At 45.0% G+C, this 13014-nt stretch overlaps 1 protein-coding gene and 1 pseudogene across 2 annotated transcripts; one reads left to right on the forward strand and one right to left on the reverse strand.

Moving 5' to 3' along the window:
- Window positions 1-238: 238 nt before the first annotated feature.
- On the forward strand, window positions 239-7042 carry LOC309569797 (uncharacterized protein; the record flags this gene model as incomplete). Its single annotated transcript, XM_082275801.1, has 3 exons — window positions 239-307; window positions 3668-3988; window positions 6978-7042. Coding segments are annotated over exons 1-3 (435 nt in total), but the record flags the coding sequence as incomplete, so codon positions are not given.
- Window positions 2698-3428, reverse strand: LOC309569581 (ferritin heavy chain, oocyte isoform-like; annotated as a pseudogene). The gene has a single exon. The product of its transcript is annotated as a ferritin heavy chain, oocyte isoform-like (transcript).
- Window positions 7043-13014: the final 5972 nt, after the last annotated feature.

The raw sequence follows: 13014 nt of genomic DNA on the forward strand, positions 1-13014 counted from the left end.
GTGGTAGATGCAAGCCCATTAGTGGTACTGCTGCTGTGTGGGCCCCCAGTCCAGTTGGTCGCGGCAATCCTTCTGGGGTATATTACTCTTCCAGCATCCATCATACAGTACAGATGGGTTGGTGATGAATGACTTTACTGTAGAAGTGACATAGAGATTACATGTCCTGTTTGGCCTGTGACTTCTTACTCATCTTACAAATCTTTTGTTTTTCTTCTTTTTTTTTTCCCATGAAAGCGAAAATATTTTTAGAAAAACATGAAAGGCTTTTGCTGCTGGTTGATGTTCCTTCCTTATTTCCAAATCAGTAAGTATTTTTCTAAGGTCATTACTATAATGCCTTTGGTTGCTGACACTAGTAGGGAGCATTGCAGGACTTTGCCGTTTCATCTTTGTACTAGTGGTTGTGTTGCAGCCATGTTAAGCTGGCTGTACCCTATACCATAAAATCTCAACCAAGGTTCCATGGAACTCTAGAGTTCCTCCAGACCTCTACAATCAAGCCCCGGCGAAACACGTTGGTCATGGCTTACGAGGAATTACAGGCTGAGGCCATTCACATCTCTCTTCATAAGATAAGCTGTTGGCGTGCCATGTCTTTTTTGTTTCTATCTGTTCCTCCAGAGGTTGCTACAGGTCCCTTGAGCTGTGCTTGATTGACCTCCTATCTCAGGGATCCTCAAACTATGGCCCTCCAGCTGCTGCGGAACTACACATCCCATGAGGCATTGTAAAACTCTGACATTCACAGACATGACTAGACATGATGGGTATTGTAGTTCCTGAACAACTGGAGGGCCATAGTTTGAAGACCCCTGTCCTATGTCACCCTCCCCCTGGTGGACACCCTGGTGCGGTCCGCCCCCCCCCCCCCCCCCGCACCCCCCTTGTGACGCCTCTGCCTATCTGGTTTCATGTTCAATGACCACCAATTCTTCCCCCTGACCACCAACGTAGAAGGCATTCTTCCCACAGATCCCCTGATAAACTTATTTTAGCAAGGACTCTCTGGGACCTTTCCAAGGGTTTCTCTGGGGTTGGAAAAGTTGAGAAAGGCTGAACTATGCAATCTGACTGTACAATCTCCTTTTCTATGTAGTGCAATGGAGTCCAAACTGTGGCCCTGGGTCAGATGCGGCCCTTTACTTGCCTTTATCTGGCCCTTAAAACAATATTTCTGCTCCTGACATCAACAATTGAGAATAATTCACTGACACCAACAATGGGCCACTATTATTTCCAGTGACACCAACAATGGGGCACTATTACTACCACTGACACCAACTGTATCTCCCCCCTAATACCAAAGATCAGGCTTTGTTTACTCCCACTGGGCTTAGTCTGGCCCCACTAAAGTCTGAAGGACAGTAAACTGGTCCTTTCTTCACAAAGTTTGGAGACCCCTGATGTAGTGCAAGGGTCTGCCTGACTGGAAACAGGTTTGTCTTGATATTACATAGTTTTGGTGGGTTGTAGAATCTGTATAGTATATTGTATAGCCCATATTATATGGCCAACCTTAGTGTTTTTATATTTGAGAATTTGCAAGGGGGTACACGGGAACCCATCCTGGGCCCCCTAACTGGATAGAGGTCAAACATCAACTCTCGTTGGCTGCTAGCAAAGTGAATAGCCCTGCATGCGAAAACTGACTGAGGTTGAGCAGGAGACTCCGATACCTCTCCCAATCAAGGAAATGTGGTGTCTCGTATAATCATGATGACATCACTATGAAACATTTGATGATGTCATCAATACATAAGAGAGTTGTACAATCTTGGGAAATCAGTAGGTGGTACTTGACTAATCAAATGTAGATTGGTGGTCATTTAAAGGGAATTTCTAGGAACCCCAAAGTCCAGTATATGCATTGAATAAAGTGAATCTGTCACTTGTGTTCAGCAAACTGTTTGCGGGCTTTCTTGTGCATCATCTTTAGAAGAGGCTTCCTTCTGGGACGACCAATTTGATGCAGTGTGCGGCGTATGGTCTGAGCACTGACAGGCTGACCCCCCACCCCTTCAACCTCTGCAGAAATGCTGGCAGCACTCATACCTCTATTTACTAAAGACAACCTGAGCACGTGCACTCAACTTCTTTGGTCCACCATGGCGAGGCCTGTTCTGAGTGGAACCTGTCCTGTTAAACCGCTGTATGGTCTTGGCCATCATGCTGCAGCTCATTTTCAGGGTCTTGGCAATCTTCTTATAGCCTAGGCCAGTGATGGAGAACCTTGGCACCCCAGATGTTTTGGAACTATATTTCCCATGATGCTCATGCACTCTGCAGCGTAGTTGAGCATCATGGAAAATGAAGTTCCATAGCATCTGGGGTGCCAAGGTTCGCCATCACTGGCCTAGGCCTTCTTTATGTAGAACAACAATTCTTTTTTTCAGATCTTCAGAGAGTTCTTTGCCATGAGGTGCCATGTCAAACTTCCAGTGACCAGTATGACAGAGTGAGAGCGATAACACCAAAGTTAACACACCGGTTCCCCATTCACACCTGAGACCTTGTAACACTAAAGAGTCACATGACACCAGGGTGGGAAAATAGCTATCTGGGCCCAATTTGGACATTTTCACTTAGAGGTGTACTCACTTTTGTTGCCAGCGGTTTAGACATTAATGGCTGTGTGTTGAGTTATTTTGAGGGGACAGCAAATTTACACTGTTATACAAGCTGTACACTCACTACTTTACACCTTGTACAATTTTATTAGTGTCAAAAATATAGCAGAGAAATGGGAATATAGATTTCACAAATAAAACATAACAGATAAAGAGGGCAGGAAGCAGGACAAAGCTCAGTCATGGGACTCCCCTAGTGTGTGTTTGTCAAAGAGGTATTCAGCCATGCCATTTTGTGGGGCTCCCATCTTGCGCAGGTTGGTCACATGATCACCAAGCTCCTTTATGGATTTCACTTGCTCATCCAAGTACAGTAATGGGTTTCCAAGAAGTCACAAAGATGAGGGTCATTGCGATCTGTAGCCAATTTGTGCAGATCTAAAAGGGACTGGTTGACATTTTTCTCCAGCTGCAGAGCACTTTCAAGAGCCTCCAAACCACTGCCCCACTCATCACGGTCTGGCTTCTTCACATCCTGCAAAAATATCCTCCCTCCGCGTTGGTTCTGCATCTTCATAAGTTTCTCCGCATGCTCACCTTCTTCATGGGATTGGTGCAGAAAATATTTTGCAAAGTTCCTCAATGCCACATCGTCACGATCAAAGTAATAAGACATAGACAGGTACACGTAGGAGGCGTACAGCTCCGGGTTGACCTGCCGGTTGAGGGCGGCCTCGCAGTCCTGGTGGAAATTCTGGCGAACCTGGGAGTTCATGGTCACCAATGGCGGGTTCCGTTCAATCACTGTTGAAGCGCCAACCCAATAATCTCTATAGTGAACGAGCAGTCTACACTCACTACTTTACATTGTAGCAAAGTGTCATTTCTTTAGTGTTGTCACGTGAAAAGATATAATAAAATATTTACAAAAATGTGAGGGGTGCACTCACTTTTGTGAGATACTGTATCATAATCTCTGAGTTAAAAAAGGACTACATTATATAGCTCATCTAAATGTACAATAAACAGCTGTAGATACAGTAAATAGGTCTTGTATATTTTGAACTTTGAACTGAATATTTTGAACTGTTTGTTAGGTATATTCTCTGACGTATCCAATGCTGGGATCACTGTTATCACTGCTACAAAAGGACGTAATGTGACTCTGCAATTGGAGGAAGAGGGACAGAAACGGGACATAACTTGGATCACAGCTGGTGGAAATCACTTTGCTACAACTAAACCGAATGAAGCTATTCTAATACGAGATACACGATATACAGGAAGACTTAGTGCATTAAAAGATGGCTCATTGTCAATAATTAACCTAACGATGGAAGACCAAGGCATGTATCGAGCAAACATACGCCTAGTGGATGGAAGCACTGGTGGTCAGAATTTTAATCTCTCTGTTACTGGTGAGTTATTACAGGGCAGCAGGTACGTGCAGGGGGGGGGGGGGGGGGGCAGGGGGGAGTTGAGCACCTGCCTCTATGCCCCTTGATGCCCAAAGTGCCCTTTTGTCAAGGTAATACTTCTGCCGCTGTGCCCATAAACAGTATGGCTGGGGGCCGAAAGTACAGCTGAGCATGCGCCATTCCCGAAGCCTGCCAGGCTCGGGAAAGCTAATACATTTTCGGCAGAGCGGGCGCAGTGACATAATGTCTCGGCGCAGCAACAGCGCCTTGTTTGTCACATCAGCAGGTGAGACCAGACCCCGGACCACTCCACAGCCTCTGACAACCCCCCCCCGCACCATGTCCGCAGCCTCTGACCAGACCACCACCTGCACCATGTCCGCAGCCTCTGACCACCCCCTGCACCATGTCAGCAGCCTCTGACCAGACCACCACCTGCACCATGTCCACTGCCTCTTACCACTCCCTGCAACATGTCCGCAGCCTCTGACCACCCCCTGCATCATGTCCATTGCCTCTGACCAGGCCACCACCTGCACTATGTCCACAGCCGCTGACCACCACCTGCACCATGCCCGCAGCCACTGATCATCCCCCGAACCATGCTCGAAGCCACTGATCACCCCTCGCACCATGTTCGCAGCCACTGATAACCCCCCCGCACCTGCCCTATATAAAGCCCTGTTTCTTGTGACCCTTTTATACTTTGAGCACCTGCCCCTCCAAAGGTCTCTGCATGACCCTGCAGGGCAGAGTCTTAGCAGGGTGCAAGTATCACATCTCCATAACAGTTAAAATATGTACATATTGGGGGTTATTTAGCAAAACTGGAGAGTGCAAAATCTGGTTTAGCTCCGAATAGAAACCAATCAGCTTCCAGGTTTTATTGTCAAAGCTTAATTGAACAAACTTAAGTTAGAAGCTGATTGACTACCATGCACAGCTGCACCAGATTCTGCGTGTACCAGTTTTAGTACATCTCCCCAATTCTGTTTTTTGAACAGGGATGGGTTAGAACAGAGGTAGGCAACCTTGGCTCTCCAGCTGTGCTGAAACTACAAATCCCATCATGCCTCTTTCTTGGGGAGGCATGCCTGTGGCTGTCAGAGACTTTTAGTGCCTCATGGGACTTGCAGTTCTACAACAGCTGGAGAGCCAAGGTTGCCTACCCCTGGGTTAGAACCTCAATCAGGTAATATTCACTGTTATAGTGCCAGTTGGTAAGAATTTTCCAACATTTCCTGGCACAACACTTGTCATTGAAATAGGAGACCCTTGTCTGGTGACCATTGTCAACTTTTGGGACTTTTTTTTTTTTTATCCTGGTAAGAAGGGAAGCGAAAGAAATTTCCCCCAATAGGGACCCAGATAGCAGAGGTTCCATCCTTTCCTCATTCTGTCCAAAATAAAAAAGTTGAGTTCCACTTTTGGTCCTGGTTCACACCAATAACCATTGTGTTAAGACAGCCCATTAATTTAGAATGGGCTTCCATTGCACCCTAGTGCACTAGAAACTGCACCAGACCCTTCTTTAGTAATGCACCACAATCCACGGGAATGTGTTACCATCTGGTGCGGTGCAACACAAATGAATAGTACTACAAAGGTCCTAACATTTGCATTCTTTAGTACTGAGCATTGCAGTAATGCACTCATTACTGCCACACCTAGGTATGACCCTGTCTCCAGTACATTAATTTCAACAAAAATATTCACATAAGATAATCATTCATCATATCTTAGGCACGTTATTTATCTATGAGCACCGCCATCTTGGATGTGATGTCTGCAACCCCAGCAGACTCAGGGTTGTCACTCAAGTGACACTCTATACCACCCATTCTTAACCACTTGCCTACCAGCGGCTGCAGTTATATGGCGGCAGGTGCCAGCGAATCCCCGTACCTGTACGGCGGTCTGCGGGAACGATCCTGGGGGGCAGGCCCGTGCAGCTGGAGGTGCGCGCGCGCCTACTTTCCGGCGGGAAAAAAGTCGATCCATGGGGACGGCGGCCGCGATTGTTCCCGTAAAGAGAGACAGCGGTCCGTAAACACAGCAGACTGTTGTTCTCACAGGAATCAATACAGAGGTCCTGTGTTCCACCTATTAATAGTAGTTAATAGTTTATAAAATAGAAGTGAAAAAAAAAAATCAGCAGGAAAATTATAAATAAATGGAAAAGGAGAATAAGGAGTTAATTAAGGCTGATTAGAGTAAATTAAGGGTTAATAAGGGGTTAAAAAGAGGAACATTTAAAAAGGGAACGGGTACTTGTTTTTGACAGGGACCCTTCCCCACTTCCAGGAGACAGCGCCGTGGCGCCGTCCCTCAAAAGTTCCGTCCCCTTTCTCCTTCCTCTGCCGCGGAGCCAATAAGAATGTGCAGCAGGGAACCGGCTGTGAAGCCGAAAGGCTTCCTTGCCGGTTTCCCTTAGAGTGAATGGCGGCAGCAGCATCCGGCAGTTGATCCGAAAATAGGCTGGGGTGCGGACATCGTGGGCTCCCTGGACAGGTAAGTGTCTATATATTAAAAGTCAGCAGCTACAGGATTTGTTTTTTTTTCCACAGCTGGAACACCGCTTTAAAATTACTTCATCTGCAGATTGAAGTTCAACCCTTTGATCTGTAGATGAATAAACAGAAAGCTATAAAAAGAAAAGATGTTTCTTTTTATCTTGCCGTTTCAGAGGCTGAGCAATGTTGTTGATAAAAAATATTTTACATTTAACATTTAAAAAATATAAGTCGATACACCATGAAGTGGCACCCAAGCCTGATCGATACACGATCCTCGCCGCCCCTCGTCTCTCCGAGCCAGTGTGTGTTCCACCTGAGCCGGATGTGACGTCAGTAAAGAACCCGGAATTTCTGCCACTAGTCAGACCTCAATGCATTTCACCAGAACGCGTCATCGGGAAGTCGACAAGATTTGCATGACTTAAACATTGAGAATCTGTAGATATATATATACAGTATATTTGTTCTTGCAGAATCGAAACCATCTAATGGAGCATCTTCAAGACACAGTTCCCAATACATCTTACCATCGATGTTCCTAATGATGGTAGTCACCACACATGCCGTCATATGGTAACCAAAAAAATGTACGTATCACCATACTATAATAATTGCTTTGGAAAATGTAAAGTGTCTTGGTGGCTAAATGTAGATCCAGTATGTCAAACTGGAACTAGGCTAGTACCAGAAACAAAGGGATTTACCGCTAGCTATTAACCGGAATCCAACCCGCCCAAAGTGAAAGTGAACTTTGGTCACTATGGGCTTCCACACTTAGCACTCTGTTCCTCATATTATTTACTTAGAAAGGGTTCTTTCCTCCTCCTCCCCCCCCCCCCCCCCACTAAATATGGATTGTGGTGTGCAGGGCTTATTTTCAGTTCTGGCACCTCCAGCACTCAATGTATGTAATGGCATGGGGTACTGGGGTGTGCTGGAGGGTCTATTGTTGCTGGCTGCTGGGGGATCTAATGTCACTATTGTTGCTGGGGGGTCTACTGTTGCTAGGACAGTCTTATGTTGCTGGGGGTCTTATGTTCCTGGGAGGGATCTACTATTGAGGGAGGGTCTTACTGTTGATACTGAGGGGGTCTTTTGTTACTATGGTAGAGATATTGTTATGGGGGGTATTTTGTTGCAGGTTTGGTATTCTCTAAAAAAGGAAGTACTGGGAGGTGGTTAGAGGGTAAAACAAAGGGATGGTGCTTGGATGTGGGTAGGGGGCGGAGACAGGGGTGACTCAGAAGGGAGGAGTACCCGCACCTATTCTCAGAGAAAAAAAAGCCCCGGTGGTGCGTTTGGGATGCCTATGTCATGTTCAAAATCTGCTGTTTAGGAGATGAACATGTCAAACCGGACCTTTTGGTGAGTGAACACCGGAAGTTGGGGGGGGGGGCACTCTATCTCCATCTTCACTTTTGCACCATACTATATCCACACCGATGGGACTCAATTGTTTTGCACTTGGATCCCAGTGGTCTGTAGTAACTGCACTAAATAAAGCATTGGAAAAGTCAAATACAGAAGAAGCCTCAGTATTGGAATGGAGGGGGAGTAGGAAGACGCAGGTCCCCCAGGAGATGGACATAACACCTCTTCTCCTGCAGGACACCTTTATTAAAAGCGGATCTTCACCCTCCCCATTTTCTTTTAAACCCTGCTTACCAGGAGTTGTCTTCTGCACAATTCAGATATGCGACCACCTAGTGGATCCAGTGTTGTTCTGCTAAGATCTTCTTCTGTGTTACCACTGCATGGTCCCGCCCTGTAATGTCTTCCGTGATGTTATCAGTATGCGCCGACTTTTCCAGGTTCCACTGGTGGGCCTACTGATTTCACGCTGCAAGGCCCGCCCTCCTACTCCTTTACTGAATTAAGGACAATGCCTCCAGGGATATGTGATGTCCATATCTCAGGAGGCAAAGGGAGCACAGTGCACTAAAAATAAACACTATTTCCAGAGGGGAGGAGATTTGGATAGCAGTGAAGATTGCCTGGAGAGTGAAGATCTACTTTGAAAATGTTCTAATACCAAAATACAGATCCATGTAAAAGCCCCATATTTGAAATCTGGGGTGTAATCTTTTTAGGTCCCTCTAGGGGTCCCCACTGCCCTTTCAGTTAGGTGTTGAAAATAGCAAGGAGAGGTGGTGTCAGGGAGAAAAAGAATAGAGAAGAGACGCGGGACCTGGGCCTTCGTAGGAGAACTTGGCAGAGAAAATTTGACCTTCTGTGACTTTCAAGGGAGTGCCGTGTATACCTTTCCTTAGTGGGCCCACCAGGAAAATTGGAGAAGTAGTACCCTTTTGGTGGGCCTGACCAGTGATGAGGAAACGAACCATATTGAAAATGGACTGGTTTAGTGAAGAGAAGTTCAAGCAGGAGTTGGACTGAAACTCTTAAGTTCTGTGGCTCGTAGGGTGGCCAATAACCTGGTGAGTAAGCAAAGAAGCTGGTTGGGTTAGGAAATTGGTGGTTAGCAAGAGAAGTATGGTCAGCAAACTTGGCAGTGGTGACGACTTCCTAGTCTGGACCACATATCTTGTAGCTAACAACTCTTGTGTCATTTGGGCCCAATGTCTGGTGTGACCCCCAACAGACCTGGCCTACAGCCACAGAATATGGGGGCCTCATGAAACAAAGTAAGTGTGACTTTCCAATAAGGCCTAAAGACTAAAGCAGAGCAATGGGAGAGATTTCCAACAAACTCTACTGTAAGCGCAAAAAATGACTGAACAACCTGCCGCCAGGGGGCGCTACAAAATCCTTGTGTCTAATTTTGTATTTTTAATGTTTCCTCTTTTTCTGCTTTATATTTAAATATTACATTTTATTATCTGTAGGTCACACTGAAGATTCTGAGCATGCAGGGACAACGACAATTTGGACCTTGTCCTCACTGGAACCTGTGACAGGCCGCTTGCAATGCTCTTATCCTAAAATGTATTACCGAGTTCTACTGGACATGTAATATGATATGTTCTTCTGATATGCTTCACTTGAGCCTGTCTTGGGAGAAATATATGGCTGTTATTTCTACTTTCAGAAAATGCTAGTTCTCTGGCTGTTATACTGACCCACTGGCTCAAGTATTTTTAGAGCCATCGACCTTGGACAAGTATGAATATCATATAATTGTCATTTCCCATCCAACACCCATTAGCTAGCTATAAAACTATACATTTTTTTTCTCCAGTCAGTTGACACATTATATAATAAATTCGGAGCTTTGTAGCTTTACTTTTGTAGTTCCATTTTGGATTCCCCTATCCATGGAGGGCTGCATCTGCTAAGCATTTGGATTTGTTACTTAGTCCTTTCCAACAGTGGAGGACCTCTTAGCGCTGGAAGTGATTGTTTTGTGCTGTATAAATTATGAGCTGGCTAATGAGACGTTGGAATTAAGTTCTTTCTCAACGCGTTTCTCAGGTGTAAGCTCTGCTTTTTCAGGAGAAAAAATTAGAATCTTTCTTTGCTGTAAACTCAGGCCAGAGTGTAGTCACTAAAAAGTATCCTCATGGCGAAAGCAAGGACACCCAGCAGAAAGAAAATCCGGACACCCATGGTCGGCCACAGACTCGTTGGCTCTTGCCAGAAAACTATAGGGATTCGAAATCGTCCCCCTAAACTTACAGTAAATATACCATTAGATGTAGGGAATGCTTCATGCTGAAGGCTCTAATTGTCAAGAATCAGCAGCAGGGATGGCCAGATGCACACTTAGGAGACTGAGACTAGACTGTGTATGCTTTAACCACTTCTGGACCGGAAGGTTTTACCCCCAATAAACCAGGCCCTTTTCTGTGATAAGGTCACTGTGTTACTTTAATTGACAATACCGCTGTCGTGCGAAAAAAAAAAGAGTGACAATCCTGAAAAAAAAAAACATTATTTTTTTACTTTCCGCTATAAAATCACATTTTCCACCATTATAGGCCAATAATTCTGCTACATATTTTTGGTAAAAAAAAAAAAATCCCAATAAGTGTATATTGATTGGATTGAGAAAAAGTGATCACATCTACAAGCTAGGGGAAAGATTTATGTCATTTTTTTTTTTTTTACTAGTAATGGTGGGGATCAGCGATTTTTAGCGGGACTGTGACATTGCAACGGACATATTGGACACCCAACTGATATTTTTGACACTTTTGGGGGGACCAGTGCCATTACTACAGTAATCAGTGCTAAACATATGCACTGTTACGGTACTAATGACACTGGCAAGGAAGGGGTTAACACCAGTGGCAATCAAAGGGTTAAATGTGTCCCTAAGAGGTGCTTTCTAACTGTGTGGGGGATGGGTTTGCTGGGTGAACACAGAGGCCTGTGTTCCTAAATAGGACCTGTGTTCATTACTCACGAACAGCGGACTGCCATGTTTACATTGGCAGACCATCGTTCTGTCTCCACGGGGAGCGATCGTGGGTGCTCTGCGGACATCGTGGCCATCGGACCTGCTGATTGGCTCCCCCTGTGGCCAAATGACGTGTGCGTGCCCCCACTAGCTGTCCCGCAAAATTACGTACAGGTACGTCGTTTCGCGGGACAGAACTGACCTGCCGCAGTATAAGTATGGTAGCTGGTCAGCAAGTGGTTAAGTAAGATTTATTTACAGTGAAACCAAAATCCATCCAGACACCAGCAAACAGGAAACAAATGTGAAAATACAAGTGAAACCATAATCAAAAAATAAAAATGCCTAAGGCCGCTTTCACATGGGCTTTCTGATCAGGTCTGCCTGTCAGTTTTTCAGGCGGAATTGATCGGATTCTCCATGCACCCCTATGGAGCAGCGGATGTCAGCGGGGAAGGGGAAACTAGGACTGGGTTCAGGAACAAGTGGAGCAGATATAGGGCAGCAGGGTACAAGATGAAAAGCAAGATCAGGAGAAGGATAAATGGTAAGCAGTATCTGGCTAGCAAAGAAAAACACTGAAGCAAAGTGTAATAATAGAGGTGGGACTAAGTACCTTCCCAACAGCCAGCATCAGGCAGAGACTGGTTACTGGAACGAGCTGGCTGCTGGGAGGGTATTTAGTTCCTCCTCTACTATTACACTTCAGTGTTTTGCTTTGCTAGCCAGACAATGCATGGACACGGGAACTACAACCTTCTGCTCTGCAAAGCACAGTGCCACCAGCAGGAGATCCAGGTCCTGACGCTAACAAGCAGAGAAGGCACCATTTCCAGCATATCTATCTTTTTAAGTCTTTGATTTGTTGTTTTTAATAAGTGGGAACAGAATGACAGCCCGGCAACTAGCATTTTTAGTAGCAGAGCTCAGCAATGGAAGCTGCCTTGTTTCTTTCTGAAGAAAAGTGCCATTTTTAGTCAAACCTTTGTAATGGTGGCCATACATATTATCCGATTGATCCAAGCAATCAAATCAGCAACCAATCAAATAGCCATATTTTCCCTCTAAACTGTGTTGTGCTAATCAATAAATGTGTCAGTAATCTCCAAATACAACAAAAGATACAAAATTGTCCCAAAACCAATTAAGCCTTGGTTCACACTGGTGCGACTTGTCATGGGACTTGAGAGTTCAAAGTGACTTGACAAGTCGCGCTGCATGAACGGCAATGGAACCATTCTAATCGGTGCAACTCAAGTCGCTCTGACTTAGAAAAACGTTCCTGCACTACTTTTGGTACGACTTCAGCACGACTTTGAAGTCATAGCAGTGTGAACGGGGCTGATGGAATTAACATAATAGTCCGCAACATGTGTAAGTAGATGGAAATCTTCCATCCATAAATCTTAAAATAAGTGCCACGATAGATCAGGAACCTCCACCGGGTGGACAGAAATGCAGGCTTACCAGACAAATATGACCGCCTAAAGTCATAAAAGGCACGTATGAAGGGAATCCACACTGGCCACGTCTCTCTAGCTTCTTCTCAGAGACTCTAGGTAGCCTGGTAAATCCTATGTTTCCCCCTTCAGACATCAGCCATGAATGCTCAGAAATAAAAACAAGAGCAGACGCTCCATATAGCGTGAAACCCAATAGTACCTTTTATTTAAATATAAACATCACTTACAAACATCAACAGGCTAATAGCGCTTTAAAATCAGCTCTGGTCAGTATACAAACAGAATACCACTGCGTGATGACGTCAGCAACGTTGCTCCTCCCTATGCGTTTTGTCACATATGACTTCTTCCGTGATCCTTCCAATTGATTTAGATTCAGTTTAGATCAGCAAGGGTTGAACATTTTTGACGTGTTGCATCATTAGATTTGCTCGGATTATGAGGATGCCAAGGAAAAAACAGAGATACAATGGATAACTTGCAATCATATCTTTCAACTATTAAATTCCTCTCCCCCTGGTGTGACATATCGATCTACTGTGTTGTCAATTAATTACTCTTATCGGGGGAGATCAATTGTAAAAGAAATCAATTGTTTATCAAAGCGTGTATTGCCACCATAACTGAGATCATAGAGATATCGCTTGTAGCAATTTCTTCATCTGTGTGTCAAATATGTATTTTTTTCCC

The sequence above is a fragment of the Pelophylax lessonae genome (genome assembly GCF_965119305.1).
Source record: "Pelophylax lessonae genome assembly, chromosome: 13".
Lineage (NCBI taxonomy): Eukaryota > Metazoa > Chordata > Amphibia > Anura > Ranidae > Pelophylax > Pelophylax lessonae.